Genomic DNA, 26,420 nt, shown 5'->3' on the forward strand with positions numbered 1-26,420 from the left:
CACATTATCGTTTACCTCGACCGGGGCGTAGTGGTGCACATTTCCAGAGGTCCTTCGCAGTAATCGACAATGACGTCCATCGTTTGGAACTTGGGTAGTACAGTGGTCGATAGAATAAAAATACGCTGGAATGCAGCGCTTGAGTTTTTTAGCATGGATATCGCAAATAACGTTACGACATTATCAGAAACGTACATTTGGTTTCTGATACAATATCATTTTATGCGATTGATTACAGGACGTGTGGGATATTTAATGGAACTCTAAAACGAATTTCATATACTGACGGTTAATTTACTGAATCGATTGTTTGCAAGGATATCGTTGAACATGTATTATTAACTTTTCTTATCGGGTTGTTATTAAATTTTCGTATTGTCTTGTAGACTGCCTGTTCAAGGAATAGTACGCTTTGCCGGTTATGTACAGCAAAACAAAAATAAGAGCATAAGCAGCGAACCAATTTAATTACCACTGGCACTCAGCAAGGAAGATATGTCCAGGTAGTTAATTTGCGTATCATTTATGAAGTATGTCTTCGGAAGACCCATAAAACATAAATCCATTGCACCACCGTACACCAGCACCAAAACGCCTGATTAAACTTCTGCACTCGTTGCTATAAATTGCAAAATAAGGAAGTACTTCCGGTTGTGCGACATCCGGATAAAGGCGGCAGTTTTCTGAACGGCTGCAAGACCACTTACTGTACTTGGCAGGGTAGTTGCTGACCACACGTGCACACAGGAGATGGACCACAGCATAATGTCGACAAAATTAATCACAACATGTACATACTCTACCCTCCGGGTAAGTACTGTACCAGCGTAGTGAATTATTATCCGTATAATTTGTTTACTATGGTTCTAGTAGCGATACGAGTATGGCAGGTGCATAGTGAGAAATTTCTTGATTAAATTATGCTGATATCTTAGCATCCATAAGCCCGAAATTGGCGAAATATGTTTAAAAAGGGCGTTTGGCGTTACGGCGTCGTGGACGTGAAAGACGAAAATGGGCTTATCCGCCACGGAATGATAGTCGATGTCGTTGAAGACGATGGGGATTTAATTGTGGACTTCGGATACACTGGCCACCACGCTGATCGTATCCCACTGAGCAGTTGCGTCGCATTCACCAACGACGACCCCCGTCGTGTTGGTGTTTGCGTGCAGTTTTTAAGTCAGCGCAGCACCGATCAGCCGTGGTGTTGGTATCCTGCTAAAGTACTCTTCCGGATACACGATCCTTATATGTACACCTACGTTCTAGTGGAGGTGGAATTCGATGGGCAGCCCACGCTGGCATTCGTTGATCATGACAGAATTCGCGTAACAGAAGCCGTGTGCTCCTTAGAACAGAAGGCGGTGCTGAGCGACGCCACACAACGAGCGGCATCGCAGTTCTGCGATAAATTCCCCATTGGGCAGCTGTATTTTCACAAGAAGCGCGTTGAATTAGGATGGTGCCCCGATGTGTTAGTCCTGGCAAAAAGGCGCGGGTTTCGGGATATGTGGAATCGTTTGACACACACTATGTTCGTCCGTATTGAAGTACAGCCAGGCATTATGATTCTGCATTATGCTTGTGCGTGGAAGCGCAGTCGTATAACTGATGCAGCGAGATGTGTAAGAGTTTCTTCGGTTTTGATTTCGTGTTTGCTGTGCAAACCTGCGTTCGCGTATGCGTGGCTAAACTCGGCAACTGTCATTACCAGGAATGCCTTGGCCTGCAATTCATCATGTGTTTGTGTTTGTAGTCCGATAAAAACTAAAAACGTTTTGTCTTTTAGAAGGAACGTCTGCGCCGCGCAGATTCTTTACTGGATTATCATGACAGGAAACGAGAAATTCGAATTGAAGCTTGCCACAAAAACGAGAAGCAACGTAAACGACAGAAACTGACTACCGATACCGGAAGCGGGTATTCCTGTGTCAAGCCCCGTCGTCTCAATGTACACTCTCTTAAGGTAACTGCTGCATAAAATACGCGTCCTGATTTTCAGTCTGAGTTCGGATGTCGACACGAGAACATTCATTATATTATTTAATAAAGTATTCTTTGTGCGTACTGCGTACATCCAGTTAATGCTCTACCGCTTCTCTACAGAGATAGTATGCTACGGTACTACCATTTCCGTGAGAACTGAATAGGCTGTTCTTTTCCGCGCCAATCACCGGGTATCAAAAAGAATAATTATAATATTCATTATACAAACTGCAGTAATCCGATCCGTAGAACAAGGCGTGCCATAGAAAAAACTCTAGTTATTATATTCATAGAAGAGCTCATAATCTGCATTTACAATTAGTGCATCACTGCATCGGCACCATGATGGCAGTGCTTATGCCAGCCATGAGACTATAAGCTCTCTGCTATAAGTACGTACGCAGACCTAAGCAAAAATCATCGAACGGCTTGTGAATTTTTCCCATCCAGTTTGTCGACCTTCCAGTATTCTTGTGTTCAGACCCTTATCTTTGCAAACTTTTATTTTACGAGCCCGTTCTGTTTAGGGACTCGTTCCCGCAGACGCCAGTGAGGGAGCTACTCAACTATGGTATCTCCCGCTGGAAGTGCTATCGGAAATGTTGTCGTATCTCGTTGTAGAAAGAAAAGCAATGTGCCGACGCGTCTGTCGAGACTGGGATGCCCTGGTAATCCATTCCCCGACTGTTCTCATTGAACTGGATCCGTTGGCAACCTACGTTGAGACCACACTGGCATGGATGTTGTATGGAACAGCGAAGACCAGGTCATGTTCCATCCGATCCCTGACAGTTACCGTTACTCAACCGCACCGCTCTCGACGTCATCATGCCAGACGTAACCTAATACACATCACAGAGGACATGCTAACAGTGCTGGGAATCCAACCGCAGATTATTCTTCTGTCATATATAAAGGATGCCGATTATCGCGATTTTCTGCCGCCATTCCAAGCAGAGCAACCACCGCCGTGGTGGCCGCTCTGTAAGAAGTTGCTGCTGGTGGAAGTGGAGCTGGCCATTCCGCGGAACTTTTCCAAAGATAATGTATTAAAGGGATTCCAAAGTTTTGGCGACATGGATGGATCCTGGTTGGCTGATATCGATGAGTGGGGCCGCAGTAAATTGCAGATTACCAGGAGCACCTTATTCACGGCCGGCGTGAAGCCTTGGCTGGAAAAGGGTCGATAATAACGTCCCGCGATGGAAAGTTTCTTCCACTCGGTTTATATTTTTTGGTGAAGTCAAAAATGGAGCTCCATCGATCAGTACGATGAAATTAACGTGTCGTATGTTTTCCAGAGTGGTTGTCCACCAGCTATATTTTTGTAATAATTTATCACTACAGTATTACTATTATAATGAATTATGCTCAAAATTGCTTGTACGTTTTTAAATTTTGGCTTTCAGATTTGGTTTTTTATACTTTATCTCTACATGTAGGTACAGTATTTAATGTACACTACATTATTTCAGCCAACGCTAGTTGGGTCTGTTGTTTTTTATGTAAAAATCAGTTTCCTGAATCGATATAGAAGCACTTGACTTACGAACTGTACTGAAAGAACTCAAACTGATCGTCAGATACTGTATGTAATTTATCGTTAACAGCTTATAATAGTCTTGGCCTGCACAGCTACCGAACGGCCAATAAATCTAGAACTTTTCTGTACCCCTTTTCTCGCTTTTTTCCCACTGTTTTTTCCTTGCCAAAGTATGAGTTTTTTTACTTGAACGCGGCGCTCTTAATTAGAGCTTGCCCATCGGGTAATGGAGATTCATTATGGAAGCATATCTTCTGCATCTTCCTTTTTTTCCTGCAATTTGTGGAGCAGGCTGCTGGATATACGACGCCTCGCTGTTGGAATAACGGTCGACCGTTGGATATCTGGCCCACCATAAAGCAGAAGCATCTGGCTGTTTTCCCTACTTTGGACGTTAACAACATCCGGTAAGCCAAGACTCCTGGAGCTGGCATCATCCAGAAATTACACGCAGCATCGTTATCCACCTTTTGCGTTTTGCACACGACGCGGTGCCTCCATCCATGCTGCCGTGTGCCTCACATCGAGGAGGAGGGGCCTCTCATTCCATCAAAGACTGTGCAATTGCCATTCGCCATCGGCATTTGGAGTGGGCGGAGTTGTCCAATCAGCTTTTGCTACTTCATTCTTTTTAGGCCCCTTTGTGATGTGCAGGTCGGCTTGCCCTTTTTTGCGGCGCCAAAATGTTGCCTTGTTGTCAATTACGTAGCACTTTGTTTGATTGTTTTCTGAAATTGTGAACTACATGTACTGACGATCTTGAATTGTACCAACCACAGGACAATAAAGGCTGAGACACATTGTATCTATATGCCCTGTGTCACTGTCCACTGTCCAGATCGATACTTCCGGCCGAGCTCCTACCGCCCGAGAGCGCGGCATGAGATAGTTTGCTGCTGTCAGCTTGAGCTGTTCAGACGAGTGCACAATAATACTGTGCAGAAGTGGCGTCTTACTTGATTTTATTCGTGATTTTACAGCCATTGCACCATCTGTGGACCCGGCTAACAGTGCTAGCCGCACTGTTAGCCAGTACGGCTAGCATAGCCGCCTATGGAGGATTTGTCATAGGCGGCTATGTTAACCGCAGGGGCTCCTAGTGCATTACCCTGAAGAAGAAACAGAGAATCATTTATTTTGTCTAATGCTGTGTATTATTCTGCATTTTTCAAGACTATACATAAAAATTTAATGCAGGAATGAACAAAGTTATGAATTTTCAAAGATTTACGTTAAAACAGCCTGTGGCATGGGCCACCGCACGCGTGCTTCTGTTACGTTGTCACTTAACAACTGGAGGGTCCACAGATGGTGCAATGGCTGTAAAATCACGAATAAAATCAAGTAAGACGCCACTTCTGCACAGTATTATTGTGCACTCTTCAGACTTCAGACGAATAACGAATTCAAAAATTCGTCTGCGACTCTGCACTGCAATACGTATCAATTTAGTAATTTACAACCCGTTTATTATTTTAAATTTTATTATTTTAAACTTGTTTGGTTTGTACTTGTCACTGGTTGGCTGTCATCGGAATTATTAAATCTTTTGTGACATTGTTATGTTTAAAAAAAGACGTCTGGCGGTACGGCGCCGTCGACGTGAAAGACGACGACGGAGTGGTTCGTCATGGAATGATTGTTGATCTGGTGGAGGATGGCGGTGACATCGTTGTGGATTTCGACTACCCTGGCCATCACGCTGACCGCGTTCCAATGAGCAGCTGCGTAGCAATCGCACAGACTAAAATTTCCCAATATCAAGCGGGGCTGCAGGCGCAAGTCCTGCTCCAGCATCGCCCCGACCAACCATGGCGCTGGTATCCCGATTCTAGAATCCTGTTTGTCGTCCACGATGGCGTCTACAAATCGCAAGATGGTGCTATTCCCGCCCTGCATGCTCTTGTCGAAGTGCCCATCGATGGAGAGATTATTCGGCTGTTTACGGAATGTGGGAAGGTTAAATTGGCCATGGATTGGGTTCCCTTGACGGATAGATTCCAGAATAATGCAGGCAGGGAGGTGTTTTGTGATCAGTTTCCAAAAGATCTCCGTTTTGCCAAATACTGCATTACGCTGCCGAGCCATCCAGCAGTATTGGAGGTGCTACGGGAACAGGGTTTTCGGGGGAAATGGAATCGGTTGACCAAGTCGATACTGGTTCGCGCGGATGTGGTACAAGAACACCTCAGGTGTAAACCCAAATTTACCTATGTTTCCACGACGGAGCTTCAAATGGATAAACCAGAATTCGTAAGCTACTAGCGCAATCTCGCTTCTTTTTAAATCATTTCATTTATTTCACCACTTAATTTTTTGAAAAATAATTTTAATTTCGATATAGTTTATTAAGATAATTTTAATTTTCACAAGTTTCCAGTGAGGAAAGTTGAACTTTCCACTCTGTATTAGTTATTCTTAATTATTGCATTATTTAGTAATTTTCCTGGTTAATTCATTGTCTTTTTTCTTACTGCTACAGAATGACTACGCACTAAACGTTTCCCATTATGTTTAAAAAATTCTGAAAAAATGTTCTTCATCCCCAGGAAAGGCTGTTTGCCTATGCCGAAAGCGGACAGACGTCTGCGAGAAAAAAGACACGGAACGGCGATAGTGTAGTAGTTGATGCTCTCACTCCGTTTCAGGTACGTGTTATCGATTTGATTCTTCCTTCGTATAACATAACTGCGATTTGAAGGGATGATATTGTAAAATTTCTAATTTTTCTGTAAAGGTATATGGGTATTATCCTGAAGTCTTAATAACCTTATTTATCTGATGCACTGCAGCAACACATAATTCAAAAACTTCGTTCACTCCGTGTGCACTCATTTAATTTGCTAATTACAGATATATATCTGTATTATGCGCAGTACCTAAATAAAGAGGTATAAATCAATTATTGTTTTATCAGCTAAATCGCTGATTTATTTGAATAATTAAGGGTGATATCATTTCCAGGATATGCTGGGACTTTCCCGTTTGCCTCCCGAACTTATATCCGAAATACTTTCCTACTGTGACGCCATTACGTGGGTAATGTGCCGTCAGGTTGATCGCAGCTGGGATGCGATCCTCAGTAATCGCCATTATTCAGTGGTTACCATCCGCACCAGTTCGCGGGTGTCCCGCCCGAAAATTCGTCTAGCCTTGTTAGTGTACCATACCGTTACGGTGTCCACCAGATGCCTGGTAATTTCCGCCCGGGACAATTTTTCGGTGCGCCTGGTGACGGATATGCTAGCGGCTTTGCAGATTAAAGTGCCGCTGATTGTTTTGGCGCGGATGACTGTTGGTTGGGGGGATCTTCTGATGGATGCGCTTTTGGTCAGCGCTTTGATCCGGGAGGGGAATCCGGTAGTGGACTGGTGCCGCGTCTGCGCAAAATTGGAACTGAGGAACGTGGATGTTATCATGCCGCCCATGGGCGTGCTGGACATGGCGAAATGTACGATGCTGACGTATCTGCAGAAACATCATCAGATGCAAGGGATCCGGTTGCAGAAGAAGGAATATGTTTGTCTCAGTGTCGCGAAAAGCGTCATGGACACAGCCCTAATTTCTGGCGCGGCTGAAGCCGGTGTTCAGGTTATTTAAGTCGGAGTTATTATTGATTGTGTTATTTTGAAATCCGGTGGATCTCGTTTCTTGATCTCCTAATTTGTTTTGTGGTTTTAGTTTGGTAAGTTTTAATTGTGGGTGATGTGAAAAAAAATTTACAAATGATGCATTGGATTTTGCCTACGCAGCCAATGCCATATAATATACAGTGTATGTACAATAGTGGTGAGACTTTATTTCAAACCATCACCTGAATACGTGTTTAGAAACAGTTAAAAAAACAACAGTTCATTTATTATTCCCACTTTCTCCACCGTGCCCATAACAGAAACTCAGTTCTCTTTTCGAGACAGTTGTTGCCGAAGATGTTCATGTGAGCGGGCTTCTCCTGAATGAATCAGTACTTACTCTTTTCCCCAGTTCGCCGGGAGTAAGCTCTTCCCCAATTCTTGGATAGCGGCAATGGCCGCTGGTCCCCCTGGGCTCGGTGTTTCAGAAGAGATAAGTGCGAAAATAAAACAGCCCTTTAAATAAAATGTAACCTAGGGTATACTTCTCTTCTGCCTGCAAATCCCGTGTTTGCCGAAGTAGATGTCATGTGGGAAGCGGCGAACGGTCGTGACAGCCCAAGTGGTCGCGGGACATTTCGTCGCGTGGGACATTTCGCCAAAAGGTTTTCGTCGCAGCGGCTAATTTGTTTTGGACAACTCGTTTCGCAGCTGTTTCGTTGTGTGGCATTTGGTCGCGCGACTTTCGGGAGGCGAAACATTATCGACTGGTTTATGACAACGAGTAGCCATATGACTATTTGCCACAAAAACGACTTGTCCTCAGACGAAATATCCGTAAATGAAATGTCCCGCGACCACCTGTCGCGTAGCCTCCACGAGCAGGACGTGCACTTACCAGTACTACTGCATGTCGCGTTTTTGTATCAGCCGGAATCCCAGCTAAACTTGAACCTCGCGGCACCACAGAAGTGAACGACGTCCCGAAGGCTGCTTAACTTTCGCGTGGCAATGCGAATGCACGTGTTTGACATGCATGGGATGTCATTTGTGTCGATAGACTGGATACCAGTAAAACGAAATGTCCCGCGACGACCTGTCGCGTAGCCGGATACGGCTGGATACCGCGCTGGTAAGTACACGTCCTGTTCGTGGATGTTTGCCGGCGAAGAAAGAGCGGAAAAGGACCGGAGTGGTGCATGGTGAGACGGGTGTACTTTGGAACAGAAGAATACAAAGCACAAACTACATATACCGCTATATCGCATAACTTTTTAAATGGGCACGGTCCATCCGATCGATCCTTGACGTTTAGCAATAAAGGAACGAATAAATTAATTATAATACATACACGTATGATGTACATATGTGGCAGTTATGTTACACGCAGTGGGAACTACTGAGTCGAAATCAATCTGTACAGGTACGAGTACAGACGGAATAGGAACCAATCTGCACAATTAATTGATTGAATTAGGCATGAAATTTATACGAGAGAATAGGAATAGAGTAGGAATCAATGTGCCAAAATTAATACCTGTACGTGTTCGGTGCTGAAGATATTAAAGCTTCTTCAGGATTGTTTCATCTCCCTTCCTGCCATTCACAATTCACCGCAATTTGTAGTTTATCAGCATTCACTGCTTCATATTTTCAACCGTACCCGAAGTCGACATCTCCTAAAAATAACCTGCATAATTCCCGTTTCGATCTAAAGTGTTATAGAGCGACATTGCTTACGATTAAGGAACTACTCTAACCACTTTTAATGTTTTTCACGCTTATTCTTTTGCGTCTGCACAGCTAAAATAATACTTATGAACACTATAATAAGGCGAAAACGAGCCGGCACGTGAATTCAACCGGCAAATTTGGTTTCCGCCTTCCGGTAGTTTCCAGCACACTACTTATCGTCGTTTGAGAGTATGTACGAGTACATAACTAATACTTACCAACAAATGCTTTGGATGTTCATTCTGGAAAAGATCATCGTTTAGCAACAATAAAGAAATGTGCTGTCAAATTCGTGTTTGACATTGTTATTTGTGAAGTTCACTTCAGGAAAACTTCAGCAAACGCTTAGGAAAATGTTAAGCAGAGGTTTTCGGTGTTCAGTGAAGTTTAATAAGTGTGTAATTTGTGAAATGATCGGTGCTTGTCAACATCGGTCAATTCTCATCAAGTTGCCTCTACTGTATTATGTTTATAACGGTTGACAAATGCGCTCTGCGGAGATGCACGCATGTTGTACTCCACGGGCGATTATTAATCGCAAGTTTTTGTCTGTTTTGTTATACCGGCTTTCAGTGAATTCGGTGAGTGAGTTTTTCTCACGCCGGTCAAGATCACAGCATCCGAACATGATCAGGACTGTAGAACATCATTACGATGATTCGTGCACATTAACTCGTCCTGACAAGGAACTTGTTGTATACAATATTTTTTGATTTCGGCTTCAAAGCAATTAGCCAAAATACAGTTATCATGACGTAAGCCACGTTTACAACTTATTGCACAATTATTTCGAAATATCATTGAATTTTGAGAGCATCCGTAATTTTGTTACCCAAACATGATTCTGCGATGGATGATAGACTCACAAGTTCGCAAGTCAAGAAGGAATATTCTGGGAATAATTTTAATCATGTATTTAGTAGCATCCTTTGTGGAAGCGACCAATCGTTACTATAACACCTACATTAGCTATGGATCGGTAAGTGCAACCGGCATTAATGTAGGAAAGTATCATACCATGGAAATACACAACTTTACAAGCTGTCGCTATTACTTAAAAGGAAATAACTACTGGTTTTTTATTTATTATTGTTTCGCCAGTATCAGTTTCTAAATGTTTCATATAATTCTTTGGCCGTCGAAAAGTATGCACATAAGGCTGCGCAGACAGTACATGTCTTTGCAGTTCTCCACATTAATTGATTAAAAGTATTCATGCTTTCGGTGTACCGCGAACCGTCGATAAATAATGATAAGTTCCTTTACTTTCTTATATAATAATATGTTTCCTAGGCTGCCGTGAAATTTTTGGTGAAGAGACTGTATAAATTAACTCTGTAATTGTTGATAATAAGTTTATTGCCGGCCTTCGATAACTACGTATATGTAAAGATGCGGAAATGCGGTGTCTATCTCGGCCGTTTTTCATATTAATTTGTCGTTAAAAAGCCTCTTGCATGGTGAACCGGGGTTATCAACTTACTGTCACAGTTTAATTTTATATACAATTAATTGGTGGCTTTAGGGTGACACGATAATACAATCCTACCATCAACATATGGGATCTCAATCACCTAACAGAAAGTGGAATGTTGAATGTCTCGATGGCGAAGCACTGGTTCGTACATATTAGTAACTGCATGATATAACATCGAATCAGTTATGTATATTGTGTGTTACAATATGCACTTGTTTAAATTATTATTTAAATACAGTACGAAGTATTCTTTTTTAGTAAAGTAAGTGTGAGCGAGCTGGTAAGCCTATGGCAGCTAGGGTATATGCCGGCTTTAGAATTCGGGATGTTAAATGCATGCTAACATTAAGCCTTTACAGAAAAATTAAATTACTCTTTAAAAGTATACATTTACTTCTTCACAGCCGTTTCTCTGGTTTAATAAGTTTTACCACTGGCAGTTTAAACGATATGTTCGATTTGCAGTTTGTGCAATAAAATATCAGTTTATTTACCAGTATTTTATTTTTTTAGGTTGGATTGCAGTAAGTGTCTGTACACTAATTTCTGCAACACTCTAGCTAATTAAAGCTTTGTTTTATAAAATTTGACTGCTTTCAGAGACTGGACTGATGATTTTGAGGTAAAGAGTGCCCATTGATATGTGACTGAATTTTGCATTTAAAATACCAAATATGGCAACATCGGTCGAGCATTCGCACAGTTATAATATGAAATCTTTTTTTCAGCGTATCCAAGCCTTTTGGTGCCGATTTACATTTCCTAATAAACCGCCAGCTAGTGGTGCATATCCCTATTACGGCGGGTCAGTAATATTAAAATTGTAGTTAATTTTTTATGTTTGTGATAGCTCTACGGATGTTGAACGTTGTTATTTTAGCGATATTTGATAAGCTACCAGACGTATTTGATAATTTGTGCAGAGAAATAATCTAGTACGGTCATCCAATATATAGATATTACGTTATAGAGTACCTGCAACAAAAAATTCGTACATGAATTTTATTTTGAAGCTTTGGTAAGGCAATATACTTGGTGCTAGATATTGCAAAGGAAGAATTACATATTTATCTTTATATATTGTAAACCATCCATGCATCTACACATGCATACGAAGTATCTATCTTGCTGTTCGTTTGTCAGATGCCATACACGGAACTACACGAATCAGTATTTCTGCTACAATCCACAAAACTCAGCGAAAACCATCAATACATTTATTACCGGTTAGTTGGTACCTGTATAAAATTAGGGCCGCGTAAATCAGGAATTTTCCCCTCTCGTAAAATTTATATTATGTACTTTTAACATTGTGGTTATTCAAATTCAAAATCTTATATCATTGGCAACTTGTTATACTTCGCGCTGATTTTTTGTCTGACAACGACAGCCATGTGGAGTGGCAGTTTCCAGTGGTTCATCCACCTTACGCCCACCTGGGACCAGGTCCCTTACAAATGCTGCCAACCGCCGCCCGGCTACTACATCGACTACACCTCATGCTACTATCAGGTGACCCACGACCCCTTCTTCGAATACTACGACAACACCAACTTCTACATTGTGGTGTGCGCCAACGGCTACGTCATGACCGGCATCTCCAAGAAGATCAACCCCTACGACCACGAATACCACATCGAATGGATCCAGTGCTGTCGGATGGGGTTTGGCCCTTACATAGCCACGCCCCCGCCGGTGACTACCAACCCGACGGATGGCTCGTATTCACTGTACAGTCCGCGCTCCAATAATGCGCCGTTGACGCACATTAGTGAAGCGTACCGCGGACAGTATCGGACGGTGCGCAGTGCCGTGGGGGATGATGAGACGGATGAGTATTTTGTTAATAAGACTCTGCAGTTGCCGGATGGGCAGTTGGGTGGTGATGCGGATATGGTGGCGTACCTGAAGAGGAAGACGGCCAAGGAGAAGCGGAAGAAGAAAAAGGAAGGGGACAAGTATGAGAATCTGACGGTGGAGGCGCTGGATCGGCCGCTGGTCAAGTTCTCTACTGCGGGCGAGGGTGGAGCTTCTTATTAAATTTTTATTGAAAGATCTTAAAAATTTGTTGTTGTTTAGTCCGTTTAGCAGTTTGTGATGGGTGCACCCGTTTGTTAATCTGTGGTGTGGCCGATTGGTATCGTTCTCCGTGAATCATTGCATTGTTATTACGACGTGTTTGGTTAGTACTTTTGGCAGGAGTGACCTTTAGCACGTTGTCACATTATCACGAACAACAAATTTTCCGTTATTATGGCCTGGCAGAATGGTTTTAATTTGTATGATTCGGGGCAATTTTGGGCACGGTAGAAAATACTCATCTTATTTTCGACTCACACACGAGAACCAGATGCATCGGTAGAAGTACTTTGCACGTTACAGACGTGAGTTTTCAAACGCACCGCCATATACGGGTATTTACACATAATTTTACCAGTGGGAGAAATGCGAATACGTACACTGCTCCACACTGTGCCATTTTAAGTTCACAAAAGCGATTTGTTCTTTTAAGCAGTTTTAAAATCACCCATGATTACCGTCACCCAGCCGGAAATTGGCTACCTGGCCAGGTAAAATCTAGGCCCGAACTGATCCATGTTAAATTATTGTACGAGTAATTTAGGTGAAATTAGCATATTATGCTCTAAATTACACTATGCAATGTTGGTTTGTATTAATCTTTTATCCTCGTACACGGTACCTTGTGGTGGCATTCACGTAGTTTTCACCGGTAATAAAGAATTCGACTTTGCTAGCGCGGTAAAAATACCGGATCAGCGAGTGTCTGCCGAGCTAGAAGTACCGGATGTACTTGTCGTCTATCGTATCGTCGCAATTGATTAGCCAGTATACAGTACTTTACTAACGCTGAATTAACTTACTCTACTTGATTAAAATAAGTCGCACATAGAATCGATATTTATACCGAACATACCGAACAACCAGTTTACGAAGCGGTAGCTGCAGATAAAGCTTTCATATGCGAGTGTGATATTACTCACGCTGCAGTCTGCTCATAAGTCATGATGCAATGTGGCAAACCCTGTTCATCAGCTGGCTGGTACTACTTAACTGCTTATATCGCTTAGCTTGCCTCCGTTATCTCTTGTAGGTACCCGTATTAGTTTTGTAGCAGACTTTCTTGAACTTGACAACGCTAGAATTACAAATTGCAGTGAAGACTTAACAGAAACTGGAAGCGGTCGAAAACGTGCATTTTAATGTACTTGCTATCTGTGATAAACGAACAATTCACACTAAAATGAGTGGACCACGCTACGCTGAAATCGGGTTGAACCAGCAGACATCCAGCGACAATGACGAATTACAACGCCAGGAGCGGGAATGTCTGCAAGCGCTGTTGACGGACGAGGAATTCCAACGGTCCGATACTGGATCTGGTGGTATCCTGAATGTGGCTTTATCTGCTGCATTTTCCACGGAAATCTTCGCGATACCCGGCGAAAAATGTGATCAACTCCAAGAAGTCTTTCAAACATTCTGTGATTCGATGTCTTCCAGCAGCGAAGTAAACTGCCTTTAAAATTTTTTACTTACAATTCGTTTGAAGCTTGTCACAACCAAATTTCTGACAGGATGCCAAAAAGCATTTACTGGAAAAATTCGCTGAGCTTCGTTCCTCTGTGATCAGGCATTTGCCCAGCGTTCGCGTTGTCTTTCAATATCCCGGATCTTATCCGTCTGAATCTCCGCCGATCGTCCAGGTTTCGTGTTCCTGGATGACGGGCTCAACTGTATGAACAATAAAAATTAATTACCATATTACTAAAAATTTAAAACCCGAATTTAATGTATAGCTGCGTCTGCTGGAAAAGCAGATTGAAGTATTATGGAAGCACAACGGTCGTCTGGCTGTGATGTACGATTTCTACGAGTACCTCCGGAATATTCTGGATGAAGCAACGGTTTTCCCTTTGGGACACTGTCTGTTGCTGATTCCCCAGGGTGCTCAATTCACTCAAGTCGACTGCGCCAATATTTTGCCCGTTCATAATCCAGTGACCTTTGCGGCACAACTGCTGACCTACAGTAATCAACGAGAAGAAGTCGTTTTTGCCCGTGAATTTCACCAGTGTCCGGTGTGCTTTGAATCACATCTGGGGAAGAATTTCCTGAAGCTTCAGAATTGCGGCCATCGCTGCTGTCAAGCGTGTTTGAAGAGACACTGTGAGACGCAGATCGCGGAAGGGACAACGTGGCTGGTCAACTGTCTGGTGTGCCAAGCGGAGCTCCATCCCTCCGATGTACGTCATTATTTCAACATTTTTCATGCTAAAAATTTTAAAATCCTTTCATCAGTAATTCATTGCATGGACATTCATATTATTTAAGGTCTCAGCTTTGATCTCCGAAGAAAAGCAAGACAAATTCCAACGCCTGCAATTGGACACAGCGTTGACCCGGATGGGTGATGTCGTCTACTGTCCGCGTCCACAGTGTAACTCGGTCGTCATTCGGGATGGTGACATTGGTCAGTGTCAGTGCGGATTTGTCTTTTGCACACTCTGTGAGCGAAGTTCACATGGAATTCAACCGTGCTATCGGGAGAATGCACGAGGTATGCTTTAAGCTTTCCTTTAACTTACGAAGTAGCTTTAAAATACCTTCACAATGATACTTTATTCACCTTTGGTATAACGTACAATTAAACACTTTAAAACATCGCAAAAGTTTTTTACAACATTAAGATTTCATTAAACTTTTCCGCTCCTTCCATCGTCCCCATAACTGATGCCGCATTTCCCCGCTGTATCTCCAGCGATACAATCGCGTAGTATTGCTAACTTATTTAGAAAGCGGTATTACTAATCGTGGGTGGTGGCCAACAGATGTCAGCGCTGAAGAACGGGACACGGATGCTGAATACGTTCGCGATAGGCTCCTAACGTCCATCATGGAAACCGGGTTACTGGCCAATGTCAAACGCTGTCCACGTTGTGTCACATACATTCAAGTACTTCAACTCACATTTATTTGGAAAGCAACTTGAAGTTTGCAACATTTTTATCCGTTCTTTCTGTTGATGCAGTGACAACCAAAATTTTTCGTAGAAAATTAGTGGATGCAATCATGTGGTATGCCGTTGTGGACAGCACTTCTGCTGGGCTTGCCGACAATTCCTGTCCTCACATGATCCGTACGCCCATTTCCGCAACAACGCCGATCCCCTCTGTAACGATTATTCGGCCGGTGGAGTGGATGTTGGTGTAAGGGGTTTGTTGCCATGCCGGATATGTCAGTTTCTTATTTGGCACCGTGTGCATTTTCGTAGAATGCTGCTGTTACCAGGGCGGTTGATGCTTTAGTGGACGAACTGCTTCCCACGCCGGAGTTGTGGTTCGACACCACCGTGGTCGAAAAGCGGCTGCGGGAGTTACTGTTAAATGTGCGAACGGTCCAAATGGATGCCGCAGATCGTGATGGTGATGATCAGGACGAGATCGCCCCAATTTAACCAGAGAACTGGTTTATATATTCATTATTTACGAAGGACAGTTCTAACGTGAGGGGAGACTGCATGTTCTATCTTTCTTTCAGACAAATTAACTTGTGATGCTTACTACATAATTGCTATACATTGTAGTTATTTAACAGTGGTGTCCGGGTCATTACATGCAAGATTGTAAAGTTCTCCCGATGGTTGGAATGTTGAAGATAATTATAATAACAAAACTTAAGCGCGCAGCGCAACATAAAATTTCTGGCAACAAATCAAGAAATGGAAGTTTTACACGAAAAAATTAATATGATAGTTCCCACTCACCTTTGGTATGGATACAATTTGGTGATAGATAAATGTACAGAGGGTGATTTCGCAATATGATTCCAGCACGGGAAAAAATTCCCAAAATTTATAATAATAATAATAATGATAATTTTATAAATTTATAATATTTATAATAAATTAATGAATAAAGTGGAAGCATATTGCGAAATCACCCTTTGTACTGATCTTGTTGTTCTGTAACTTTGTCCGGTGTCTTAATAACGTAGTTTTATGCCCGTACAGCAATTTTGAAACGTGCTGTACGTATCACTGGCGTGAAATAAAGCATAAAAATCTTATCACGTGGTCGCTTGACCAACTTAACACATTTGACGTTCTTCATCAATGAGGGTATGACAATTATGAGAAAAGCTGTTTACGGGTTTGGCTTGTGTACTCAACCAAAATTCAATCCAAGTCCAGGAAACGATAACCCTTACGTACTAGTACTTTAAAGAAAAAAGACTAGTACTTTAAAGAAAAAAGGTTTAAAAGGTAAGGCTGTATAAAAGAAAAGTTAAGCGATTCAGTACATCACACAGTAAGTGGATTGCCAACGTTCCGCATCACGTACTGTTGCCGGCAACATCTAGGGTACCACTGGGACCGAGACAACACTTACTAGAGCGTTAAATGTTGGGATGTCCAAGCGGAACGTGTTTAAACCGTGCTGAAGTCAAGGCCACAACAGAGCAGCTGGGCACTTAATGCACTGGACCGCTGCAAAACAAGCTGAGCCTTTTATCAACAAAGGTATAACACGTGATTAACAAGTACAACTTGCACCCTATTTTATTTTGTTGTACCGTTATTATTGTTTTGTACTGTATTGATTGTTATATCAGTTAATGACAATATCACCCAGACAGCTGGCAATCTTTTAATAAAAATTGGTGATTAATGGATCTGCTTCTTGCATGCAAAATTTTCACCGTTTGTGCCTTATTTTTGTTTTTGTATTATGTACATTTCATCATCCAAGGGTGAGTGCAACTTAACAATATCAAAGTCATGCAAACATCGCTACAGTAGTGCCCATAATTAATTTTGGACGAGCTCAGCATACGCCAGTTACCGTTGTTCGCAGGGTGATTTGTTTAATTTATCCATCGCGTATCCTAGGTGGTCCTTCGGATCTGCATTTCCGTATACACTTATCATTCAACGCCATCCACATGGCGTTATCCCAGACGCCCTGGATGTCCCAATTCCCAGTTCCTTCTCGTCCAAATGGTTTGACGACTGGTTCGCTAACTACAGCCAACACGCTGCCGGTATCGACCGATGGACCGGCTACTTTCGCGCCTACACCCACCACTTCCATCACTATCGTGGTCATCCCGTCCATTTCCTAGAGATCGGCGTTCAGAGCGGCGGATCCATTAATATGTGGCGCGACTACTTCGGCGCTGGGCTGATGTACTATGGTCTGGATATTGATCAGCGGTGTCGGCGGTTTACACGGGAAAATGTTACGATTTTCATCGGGGATCAAGGCAATGCCGACACCTTGCGGAATTTTAGCCGGCAATGGCCGCCGTTTGATATCATTCTCGATGACGGTGGACATTCGACGCAACAACAACTGGTGTCGTTTGAGATTTTATTTCCCTTAGTTAAAATGGGAGGAGTGTATGTTATCGAGGATCTGCATACTAGTTACTGGAAGGAGTATGGCGGCTCATCAGAACGGCATGCCGACACAATGATCGAGCGGACCAAGATGTGGATTGATGTGCTAAACTTGCAGCATAACCGTAATGCGGCGTTTCGTAACAACTCACAGAACTCGGAATTGCATGGTCTCATGGATAGCTTGCATTTTTATGACAGTATGGTTTTTATTGTTAAGAACACTGTTCTTCCTAGCAATCGGTTACGAAAAGGTGGTCGCTGGATCGGCCGGAAGTAAATGGTACATTTTTTTTTAGAAAAGCATGATGAATAAAACAAGACTAACATAGATACATGCTAGAATCACCAAAATCGTATAAAATTAAGCGCTACAGTTGAAAATTCGCAGCATACGCAGGGTTTCTCTATCACTGGCTTAACTCATATAAAAAGAAAGAAAACTGTACAAAATACAGTATAACCACATTAGTTGCAAGAATTCCGAGAACCTGCACATTCCGCATTCCATAAGACGTACAAATCCTTTTGCCCCATTTTATGTATGGCTGTATGCTTGTTCTTTAGACAAGGCTGCGCTAAGGAAATCGTTTTGGTCTTCTTCGTAATACCGGCTATATGCCGCAGGGGTATTCCAGTGTAGTTCGCTACCAATCCGGTGACGTAAATATCATCAATAAAGCTATATGGAATGAACTGGCTGGCGTGTAATATTTTCCCTAATAAAGCTGTCGGAGCGATGATTAAAAATCCCCAAATATACACCGGATACCGGTCATGGCTGTATTCTTCACGCGGCGAATAATACTTCTCACTGGGATTCCGCTGTGGGAACCACTCATCGTTCAGAATCTCCTGCTTGTACACGTGCCCGTAGAACGCATCGGGCGGTTGATCCTTCAGAATGTCGTATATTTTCGGTATATTGAGGTAAGCGTCATCATCCACCCGCACGATAAACGTCGACGTGGAGCAGTGAGCAGCGCACCACTGGTATAGATGCAGCGTTTTTATCGTGGAACTGCGGAATGTATCATCGAATTGGCTAGACTGCAAAAGGTCACCGTGTTCCCGGGCTTCTTCCTCCAGGAGCTGTTGTGTGGTTGTCGAATGCACTCTTCCTAGCATAAATAACATCCGGGTTTGGCAGGAGGATCCGGCTAATGAACCCCAAGTGCGGCGAATCATCGCACGGATACCGGCGTTTCGTGGCGCAGTGATCACCGCGACCACGAGAAAGATGCCCGGCTCGCAAGGTTTGGGAGAAATCGTATACTGCCTTTGCACAGATTTGGGATCGACAAAGAATAACCCGGGATCGGCAAGAGCAGTACTTGTTGTACGATTTTTTACGGTAACAGTAGGTCTATGCGAATCCAGAAGCAGAATACAGAATGCAACGCATAAGAGCAGTATTATGAGGAAAATTGACCCTGCAGTATTCTTTCGAATATTCCACAAAGTGGATCGGTATATGCGCCACATGGTTTTCTCATGATAAACACAAAAAGTTTGCATAACCTATCATTGAGTAATATGTATGTTCAAAATATTTAAGCTGTAGGATGATGTAGAAATGTTTGTTTTTCTGCACCGCCATTCATGTTCCGGTTGAAGCCCTGCGCTGATTATGGCATTGTTGTCTGGGCGCCAACGTTGTCTGTGGTTGGTTACGCTTGATGGTCAGAGATGTGCATATCATGCAGCAGCTAAAGTCGAGTGACCGGCAGCGACCGGAAGGCGGTAACAAAACATGGCATGCTGACACCAAAAACATAGGGTAAATTACTATGCACTATGACTTGACACTCCGTAATTAACCAAGGGGAACTGGAGCCAACTTAACCAACCTAGACGAGCAAAACGACGACATACTGTGCAGCTGTGTGAAGGCTCTTAATGTCGTGGAATAATTAAAAACTAATTATGCAAGTGAGCAACAATGTAGTAACTGCGGGTATGAAGTTTTTATGAACTTAAATTAAAATAGCTTAATTTCTTAGACCATAACTTAATTAGAAACGGTATAGGCTATTATGACACAAATAAGAGTTAGATTTTATGGAAACGTTCTCTTTTGTCGTTGAGCCACGTAACGGCTGAACTTCCGCTTGCGATTTGCGTCTTCCGTGCTGCCGGCATCATTCTCCAGCGTAATGCCCAGCTGCATCACAATTAAGCGTAGCAATTCTTGCTGTTGCTCCATTTTTGCAGTCAGACTGTCGGTTCTGCAAAATTATGATAATTGTAATATTTAATGAATTATTAAATTCCCGTAGTGCCGAGAAAAGCCGGGAAACTAACACAGTGTTCTGCTCCATTAGTTCCGCCTTGATAATCACAGCATTCTGTTCCCAGTCAACGTTCTGCTTGTTTAGGGTCCCATCAGAGGCTTTGTCGTCGTCTTTATCAATTTTAATATCGGCATTGGTCAGATATCGGAAGACACCCTAACAAAAAAGCAACGCTGACGAAACATAAAACATTTCAGATTAGTGTAAATAAATAGTTTTAATATTAAATAATACAAAATGTTTATTTTTTTAAAATAATACTTATTTATTTCTCAAAATGTACATAGCGAGCTTCGCTCAACAATTACATTCAAATGAAGAATTTGTCCCAGTTAACATGAGAAGGGGCTGTGCACGACACACTCATAGCATTACCACGCATAATCTCTAAACGTAAACGTAAACGTCGAAACAAAAAACACGTATAGCGACTCTCGCCCGTCCTCAAAAACAGTTTCTTCCCAATTTCCATTAACGAAACAATGCCGGCCTCACACGAAGTACCAAAAGTCGCGCATTCAAACGGTACAAAACAGCAGCGATCAGTAAGCAAATATGTTTAATAATAAAGAATTTAGGTATATGCCTTTATCTACAAGTTCGGTATAATAGCAATGTATAACCAAGACAGAAAAATCTGTTTCAAAAGAAACAAATTGTAGTATTTTCGCACCTGGATCACTAAGCTGCTTAGGGTAGTTAGAAGTTACCTTTAAAAATCGCGACTGCAGTCGGTTTGGATACACAAACACATTCGTCTTCCGCCATTTACTCAGCAAACGTGCCGGTAATTTCTCCTCAATCTCGGCGTGGAGATCCACTTGCATAGCACGGCGACGCAGTATCAGCGTGTCTCGGACTTTCCGAATATCACCCAAAGTGAGACCGTTCTGAAAATGTTTACCATTAGAATTCAATGTAAGACATGACATTCAAGAAACCGCTTTACGATTAAAGCCTGAACAAGCATGGTGATTATGGCCATCGACAGCATCCCCAAAATGTATGTGGACACCGGAAACAACATCAGTTTATTCTGGATCGGGCTGATAAAGTTGACGATCACTAGAAAAAAGTTCAATTGCTATATTGCATTAAAGACAGTATCGGTGGGACTCAGTACCATCAGCATCTCCAATCATTTGATCGGACACACGTAAAATAGACGTCTGTAGGGTAGAATAAGCGGTGAAGTAGATGTCGTCCAGCTGGTCGTTATCGTGTTGCCGCTGTGGAACGTTACTGTTAAAAAATACGTTCCATAACAATTCTGGAATGTTCCATTATACCTCATAAAAAGCTGGATCATCAGGAAGCAGTTTCATGGGATTGAGGAGGGTAAAGGTCAGGCTGAACGCCACGACCACCACGAAGAAGACACACATGGCTTCGATTAACGTCCGCATAACCGTTAGTAAGATGATGACATGCAGTCCAACTTCTCCATAACTGCAGTTATTAGTTGTTTTACGAAGGCTTACGATTTTTTCAAAGCAGCAAAAATCCGACATTACCGTTGAAGATAGAAGCAGAGGTTGACCCAGGTGAAGAAGATGGCGGTAGCTCCCACAAGCCATTGCGACTGCCACGACAAGTAGTAATCTTCTTCATCGTAGAATGCCGCACAGAACACGATGGCGGTAGTGTATAAGGTCAGTTCGAACCAATTCATCAAATGGAAAAAGAACCACAATTTCTGAACAACACAAGCGTATTTTAAAACACTGTATTTGGTTTGGTACATAAAAAAATGTATGTGTGTGCAAAAATCACAAAACTTTTGCTTGATCATTCAGCTGTTGATAGCAGCCGGATGACCTTTTTAGAAAAACTATAGCAAACCTGTTTGGTTAGCTGGAAGGTTTTCTTGGCCAAATTCAGCACCGCAAAAATAATAACGAGGGCCAGTAAAGTACTGTCCAATGCGCTGTAGTCTTCTTCCAAAGCGTTTAGATTAATGGGACCAAATCTGGTGCCGTTAAAATCGGGCATGTGAGCTTTAATACGTTCTGAGTCCATCTTCCGAACGTGTGGACGAAGATCCATCTCAATGCCCACAATAACCAAATACGTCATCAAGGTGACAAAGACAATGTACAGCAATAAACTGAAGAAATGGAAGTACACTCCGTAGGTATGCCATTTGGAATCCAGATAGCGGATGCACACGGGATGCTCCAAAAGCTCGGTGCGCTTGTACGCTGTCATATGCTATGGAATGAAAGACTACAGAATATAACCGCTTTGACGAATTAAAGAACAACTCAGAACTGAAGCTCTCATACATTCAAAACTTGCAATGGTTGCACTCGGGATTGGTCTTTCGGATCTTTGCTGGCGATTTCCGGTTCCAGCAGTTCGAAATCATAACGCATCTAAAATCACGCCAGATTGTGTTAGCGTATCGTTACGCATTATAATACATTAAAAAAAGGATCTGATGTTTCTCACCCAATAGTTTTTGGATAAGACGCCAGTATTTGCCGAGGAAACACATTTATCCAGCACTCTCTAAAAGGTACCTTCTATAATTTCCAGTATCCAGCACCATCTGTACGGTAATTCAAAGGGTACAGACGGCCCCTTACCAACATAACTCCCGGCAGTTCTTCGATGAGTCCAAGCACAGGCCATTTATACAGCGACGATGGTTCAGTGATGATTTCCTTCCATCTATTAAAAGGTACAATAAGGACATATCTTTAGAACATTAGAAGGACTTCCAATAATAAACCAGTCCGGTACCGTGACTCACCGCTCACTTTCCATCATCACCAGCACAGCTTCTTTGCGTCGGTTCATGATAGCGAGATCCAGCGCCGTGAGGTTCTGATCGTTCATGGTCAACTGAGCGTTGGCATGTAGAAGATAAGCCAGGGTTTTTGAGGCATTGTGCTGGGCTGCAACATGGAGCGGCGTATTCTGCAAAACAAGCCCCTGTAAATGAAGTAATCAAGTTTCTAAGTAATTAAGTTTCTAAGAAACACGCACCCCGTCCTTTTCTATGGCGTTGAGCAGATTTGGATGCGTCGAAATGATCAGCTCGGCAACATCTACACAAATACAAAAAAAAACTCCGTCACAACTTGATACGAAGAAAACCGATAACAAGTAACCACCACAGAAATTTTGAAACACACCTTGTTGATCCATAGCGCATGCAAGATGTAGCGGTAGACATCCCTGATAGTCGCTGTTTAGGAAAAAACTAATTCCCATTTGTTCCTTTTAGCATAGCTGGCACCAAAGCGTTTACCGTAACATTGTGGCCGCTCGTGACATCAAAAACTGGACAATCTTAATGTGTCCATTTTCCGCCGCTAAGTGAACGGCTGTTAATCCTAATGAGGAAAAGTAATATGGTACAAGACCTTAGTGTTAGACGAGAAAAGTGCGCGACCAGCCGTTCTTTACCCATCTTGTCGGCATCATTGATGATAACCGAGCAAGCGGCATTGCTCGATAATGTTTTGACGGTGTTATATCGTCCATTGCTGTTAACACAAGAACGATTCATTGAATTAATTAATGATTGTATTGTTAGCGTTTTTATTCAGTTTATTGTGAACACTCATTTAGAAAATATGTATTAACATACGCAGCCGCATGATGCAGTGGCGATCGAGATTGTTTATCCTTCGCGGTCAACGTTGCACCCATACGAATTAACCCTTCGCAACAACTGGCAAATCCATGCTGCGCCGCATAATGTAGAGGTGTCAATCCGTCGTGGTCTTGTCCGTTGATCAGTGCCGGCAGACCTTGGACTGCATCCTTAGAAACAAGGTCTTTCGTAAACAAGCGAGCTTAGAAAAGAAGTGTTACGATCGAAGCCATTACTTTCTGAAAATCGTCGCGAAATCGCTCTGGATTGCCGCCGATAGCCACCGTCATATGGATGAAATTCTGACCGTTAGCACTGGTGATGGATGGATCGGCGCCCAGGCTGAGTAACTCTGAGACGGCATCCCATGATCCGCACGAAGCGGCCAAAACGAGGACTGTCCGGCCAAGCAAATCTTGGGCGTTCATGGCAGCACGCTAATAGTTAACAAAGGTCATAAGCAAAATGTGCAAGTGTCAAGCGCATTTTGCTTTGTTCAGAGAATAACCTTGCTGGAATTTCAACTGGTAAAAAGGGTATCATTGAATCGGAAAACTGGAACTACAATACCTTTTCAACAAGCAAGCGAAGAAGATCCCAGTAGTTGAACATCGCGGCACGGTGCATCGGCGTCATTCCCTGGGCATCCTGCATGCTGACCACCTTGTCGAACTCCACGACATTGAACACGTGCATTAATTCAACCATTTCCGTGAAACCCCGAGCGCAGGCCAAATGCAGGGGCGTCGATTCTTCGAACTATTCAGAAAGGCAGGGTGTTAGTGTTTTGCACTTAAATACTGTTGGTTATAATTTAACTAGCGACGTAACAGTTGTTTACTGACGATGTACAGTAAACCTTTACGTGTTGAGTATATGTACCATTTGAGCGTTGATAGGTGCGCCGTGTTCCAGAAGTAAGCGGACGGTCTCCCGGTTGCCGCTGTTTACACCGTAATGCAACGGTGTAGCCTGTTCCTCATTGGTCGCGGCAAGGAGTTGGTCCACCGGACAGTCCGGCAGCTGGAGGATGTAGTCCAGCACCTCGGTCGATCCGGCTTCGGCGGCACGGTGGGTTGGCTGTTCACCGGTGTCCGACTGCGCGGTTAAGCACGCGCCATGACTGATCAGTATCTTGGCACACTCCAGGTGGTTGAGTGCTGCGGCCACGTGCAACGGAGTCTTGCCGTTGCAGCCTTTAGTGTCGACGTTGATTCGGGCCGATGACAACAATTCCTGTTTAGCAAGCGTTACAAATTACTGTTCCCTAACTGCTTTGTCATATGACAAGATTGCATTCGTGTTGTCGTTGACCCGCTAAATGTGTTTATTGTGCATTTAATTCTTACTCGTAGCGCTTCGAGATGATCACATCGTACAGCCAAATGCAGCGCCGTATCGCCGGATGGAAGTTTGGTATCCACAAGAAGCTCCGGTAGTTTCAGTAACTCCCTTATAATCAGCGGATCATTTTCAGCACTGGCTGTGTGCAGCAAAGTATATCCTTTCGAATTCGTTGCATTAGGATCTTTAGCGCACATAAAAAATTAATTAGGCAAATACTGCGAACAAAATGTTTTGCTTATCATAAGTTAAAACTGACCTTTGGTTAGGTTTAAGAGATATTGGAAAACTTTCGTTTGTTTCGCAGTAACGGCCAGATGAGCGGGACTTTCATTCAGAGTGGATGTTTTGCGTAACAATTCTGGGTGTTGATGTATCAAAGATTCCACAGCATCCAATGACCCGTTTTCAATAGCCTGCATGACAAGTATTACAACGTACGATCGCAATGGAACAATTATTTTGCCGTTTAATGTTCATATGTATGTGTACCTGGTGGAATCGCGCCTGATAATCGTCTTGCACTGTGGGCACGGGATGCTTCTTCGTGGCACTGGATTCAAATCCGAAATCCGTAACGGATTTAGATGGCCAAAACGCCGGCATAGCTGGTGAGTGCAATAAAAAATCTCTTCTTCTTGCAATAATTGCCCAAAACAAGGACTTGGGAAAAGGTTTTTTTAATAAAATCCATGCACGGCAAGGCTGTTGTCAAAAGAAAACAAGAAGTGCTGAACTTGACCCAAAGAGTACTTACTGCAAGTATGCAACTAAGCTCTATGGTGTTTCCATGTCTGACACTCACACGACTAACAAGCGACAACATGCAACAGTTGCACATACATAATTAATTTACTTCACAGGAGGTCCAGAGTATTTTTAATAAAATCACTGCAGCCGATAATTCAATTCACTCTCTTAGAACTATGACATGATCGTGCGTTTAACGTCACTTCCAAATGCTACCATTATAATCGTAAGGTCCTCTTCGTGCTGCTATCATGATTAACCCGGCAACGTCTGCTAGGTGGAAAAACCACCAGTAAAGTTCGCCAATTTTTACAACGCCCAGACTATCGTTTTTGCCGGAATAACAAATGCATCCGATAGAGCAAGGATAACTTTGTACAGTTAATTTTTGTTTTTTGATCAAACACACCATAACAAAGCTACATTGCTTAAAAAACACTGAAAAAATAACGTAAAGTTCTACGAAGTGCATCTAAATCGGATGTTATGGTACAAATTTGGGATTAAATTAGTGATAACTTCCTGTGAGTATCTCACAATTTCAGTATCTTACAAAATTCTGCAGCTCGATCTTCTGTAAAAAACTGTGCATTTTCAAAAACAGATGGTGGAAATTCCACCGCTTGGGCATAGGCGTAGGACAGTGGCAAACTGTGGCATGCTGCCTGAACAGGCAGAGTGACCAGAGCCGCA

At 42.8% G+C, this 26,420-nt stretch overlaps 7 protein-coding genes across 11 annotated transcripts; 5 read left to right on the plus strand and 2 right to left on the minus strand.

Annotated features, from left to right (window-relative positions):
- Positions 1–916: 916 nt before the first annotated feature.
- On the plus strand, positions 917–3,392 carry LOC129595419 (uncharacterized). Its single transcript, XM_055492424.1, has 3 exons — positions 917–1,628; positions 1,793–1,969; positions 2,517–3,392. Exons 1-3 carry the CDS (start codon positions 963–965, stop codon positions 3,177–3,179), a joined length of 1,506 nt encoding a protein of 501 aa, XP_055348399.1. The 5' UTR covers positions 917–962; the 3' UTR covers positions 3,180–3,392.
- A 1,523-nt stretch (positions 3,393–4,915) lies between these two features.
- Positions 4,916–8,935, plus strand: LOC129595414 (uncharacterized). Of its 3 annotated transcripts, XR_008691312.1 has the most exons (5): positions 4,916–5,785; positions 6,082–6,180; positions 6,497–7,217; positions 7,450–7,601; positions 7,688–8,935. XR_008691312.1 is itself a non-coding variant. In XM_055492419.1 (3 exons), the coding sequence occupies exons 1-3, from the start codon at positions 5,168–5,170 to the stop codon at positions 7,130–7,132; spliced, it is 1,353 nt and encodes a 450-aa protein (XP_055348394.1). In that variant the 5' UTR covers positions 4,916–5,167; the 3' UTR covers positions 7,133–7,380. The 3 variants fall into 3 exon arrangements, 1 of the variants encoding a protein (XP_055348394.1); XR_008691311.1 differs by having other exon boundaries at positions 7,450–8,935; XM_055492419.1 differs by lacking the exons at positions 7,450–7,601; positions 7,688–8,935 and having other exon boundaries at positions 6,497–7,380.
- A 2,054-nt stretch (positions 8,936–10,989) lies between these two features.
- On the plus strand, positions 10,990–12,557 carry LOC129595397 (uncharacterized). The gene is made up of 3 exons (XM_055492392.1): positions 10,990–11,120; positions 11,459–11,541; positions 11,706–12,557. Exons 1-3 carry the CDS (start codon positions 10,990–10,992, stop codon positions 12,353–12,355), a joined length of 864 nt encoding a protein of 287 aa, XP_055348367.1. The 3' UTR covers positions 12,356–12,557.
- Positions 12,558–13,372: 815 nt separating this feature from the next.
- Positions 13,373–16,034, plus strand: LOC129595404 (E3 ubiquitin-protein ligase RNF14-like). Of its 3 annotated transcripts, none has more exons than XM_055492404.1 (7): positions 13,373–13,844; positions 13,912–14,070; positions 14,134–14,580; positions 14,669–14,894; positions 15,130–15,290; positions 15,388–15,543; positions 15,609–16,034. In XM_055492404.1, exons 1-7 carry the CDS (start codon positions 13,578–13,580, stop codon positions 15,789–15,791), a joined length of 1,599 nt encoding a protein of 532 aa, XP_055348379.1. In that variant the 5' UTR covers positions 13,373–13,577; the 3' UTR covers positions 15,792–16,034. The 3 variants fall into 3 exon arrangements, with proteins under 3 accessions (XP_055348379.1, XP_055348380.1, XP_055348381.1); XM_055492405.1 differs by having other exon boundaries at positions 13,912–14,040; XM_055492406.1 differs by having other exon boundaries at positions 13,375–13,844; positions 15,166–15,290.
- A 928-nt stretch (positions 16,035–16,962) lies between these two features.
- LOC129595398 (demethylmacrocin O-methyltransferase-like) lies at positions 16,963–18,015 on the plus strand. Its single transcript, XM_055492393.1, has 2 exons — positions 16,963–17,086; positions 17,226–18,015. The coding sequence occupies exons 1-2, from the start codon at positions 17,004–17,006 to the stop codon at positions 18,013–18,015; spliced, it is 873 nt and encodes a 290-aa protein (XP_055348368.1). The 5' UTR covers positions 16,963–17,003.
- Positions 18,016–18,111: 96 nt separating this feature from the next.
- On the minus strand, positions 18,112–19,220 carry LOC129595399 (N-acetyllactosaminide beta-1,3-N-acetylglucosaminyltransferase 4-like). The gene has a single exon (XM_055492394.1). The coding sequence runs from the start codon at positions 19,218–19,220 to the stop codon at positions 18,204–18,206; it is 1,017 nt and encodes a 338-aa protein (XP_055348369.1). The 3' UTR covers positions 18,112–18,203.
- A 413-nt stretch (positions 19,221–19,633) lies between these two features.
- LOC129595359 (transient receptor potential cation channel subfamily A member 1-like) lies at positions 19,634–25,768 on the minus strand. Its single transcript, XM_055492346.1, has 23 exons — positions 25,470–25,768; positions 25,237–25,393; positions 24,983–25,161; positions 24,516–24,869; positions 24,204–24,392; positions 23,870–24,070; positions 23,628–23,803; positions 23,444–23,523; positions 23,286–23,370; positions 23,170–23,222; positions 23,021–23,082; positions 22,785–22,951; positions 22,618–22,702; positions 22,481–22,540; positions 22,315–22,404; positions 21,872–22,240; positions 21,544–21,725; positions 21,319–21,478; positions 21,153–21,258; positions 20,979–21,094; positions 20,740–20,919; positions 20,040–20,185; positions 19,634–19,963 (listed from the first exon to the last, which is right to left on the minus strand). The coding sequence occupies exons 1-23, from the start codon at positions 25,581–25,583 to the stop codon at positions 19,795–19,797; spliced, it is 3,480 nt and encodes a 1,159-aa protein (XP_055348321.1). The 5' UTR covers positions 25,584–25,768; the 3' UTR covers positions 19,634–19,794.
- Positions 25,769–26,420: the final 652 nt, after the last annotated feature.

The sequence above is a fragment of the Paramacrobiotus metropolitanus genome, unplaced genomic scaffold (genome assembly GCF_019649055.1).
Source record: "Paramacrobiotus metropolitanus isolate TYO unplaced genomic scaffold, Prichtersi_v1.0 Parri_scaffold0000077, whole genome shotgun sequence".
Lineage (NCBI taxonomy): Eukaryota > Metazoa > Tardigrada > Eutardigrada > Parachela > Macrobiotidae > Paramacrobiotus > Paramacrobiotus metropolitanus.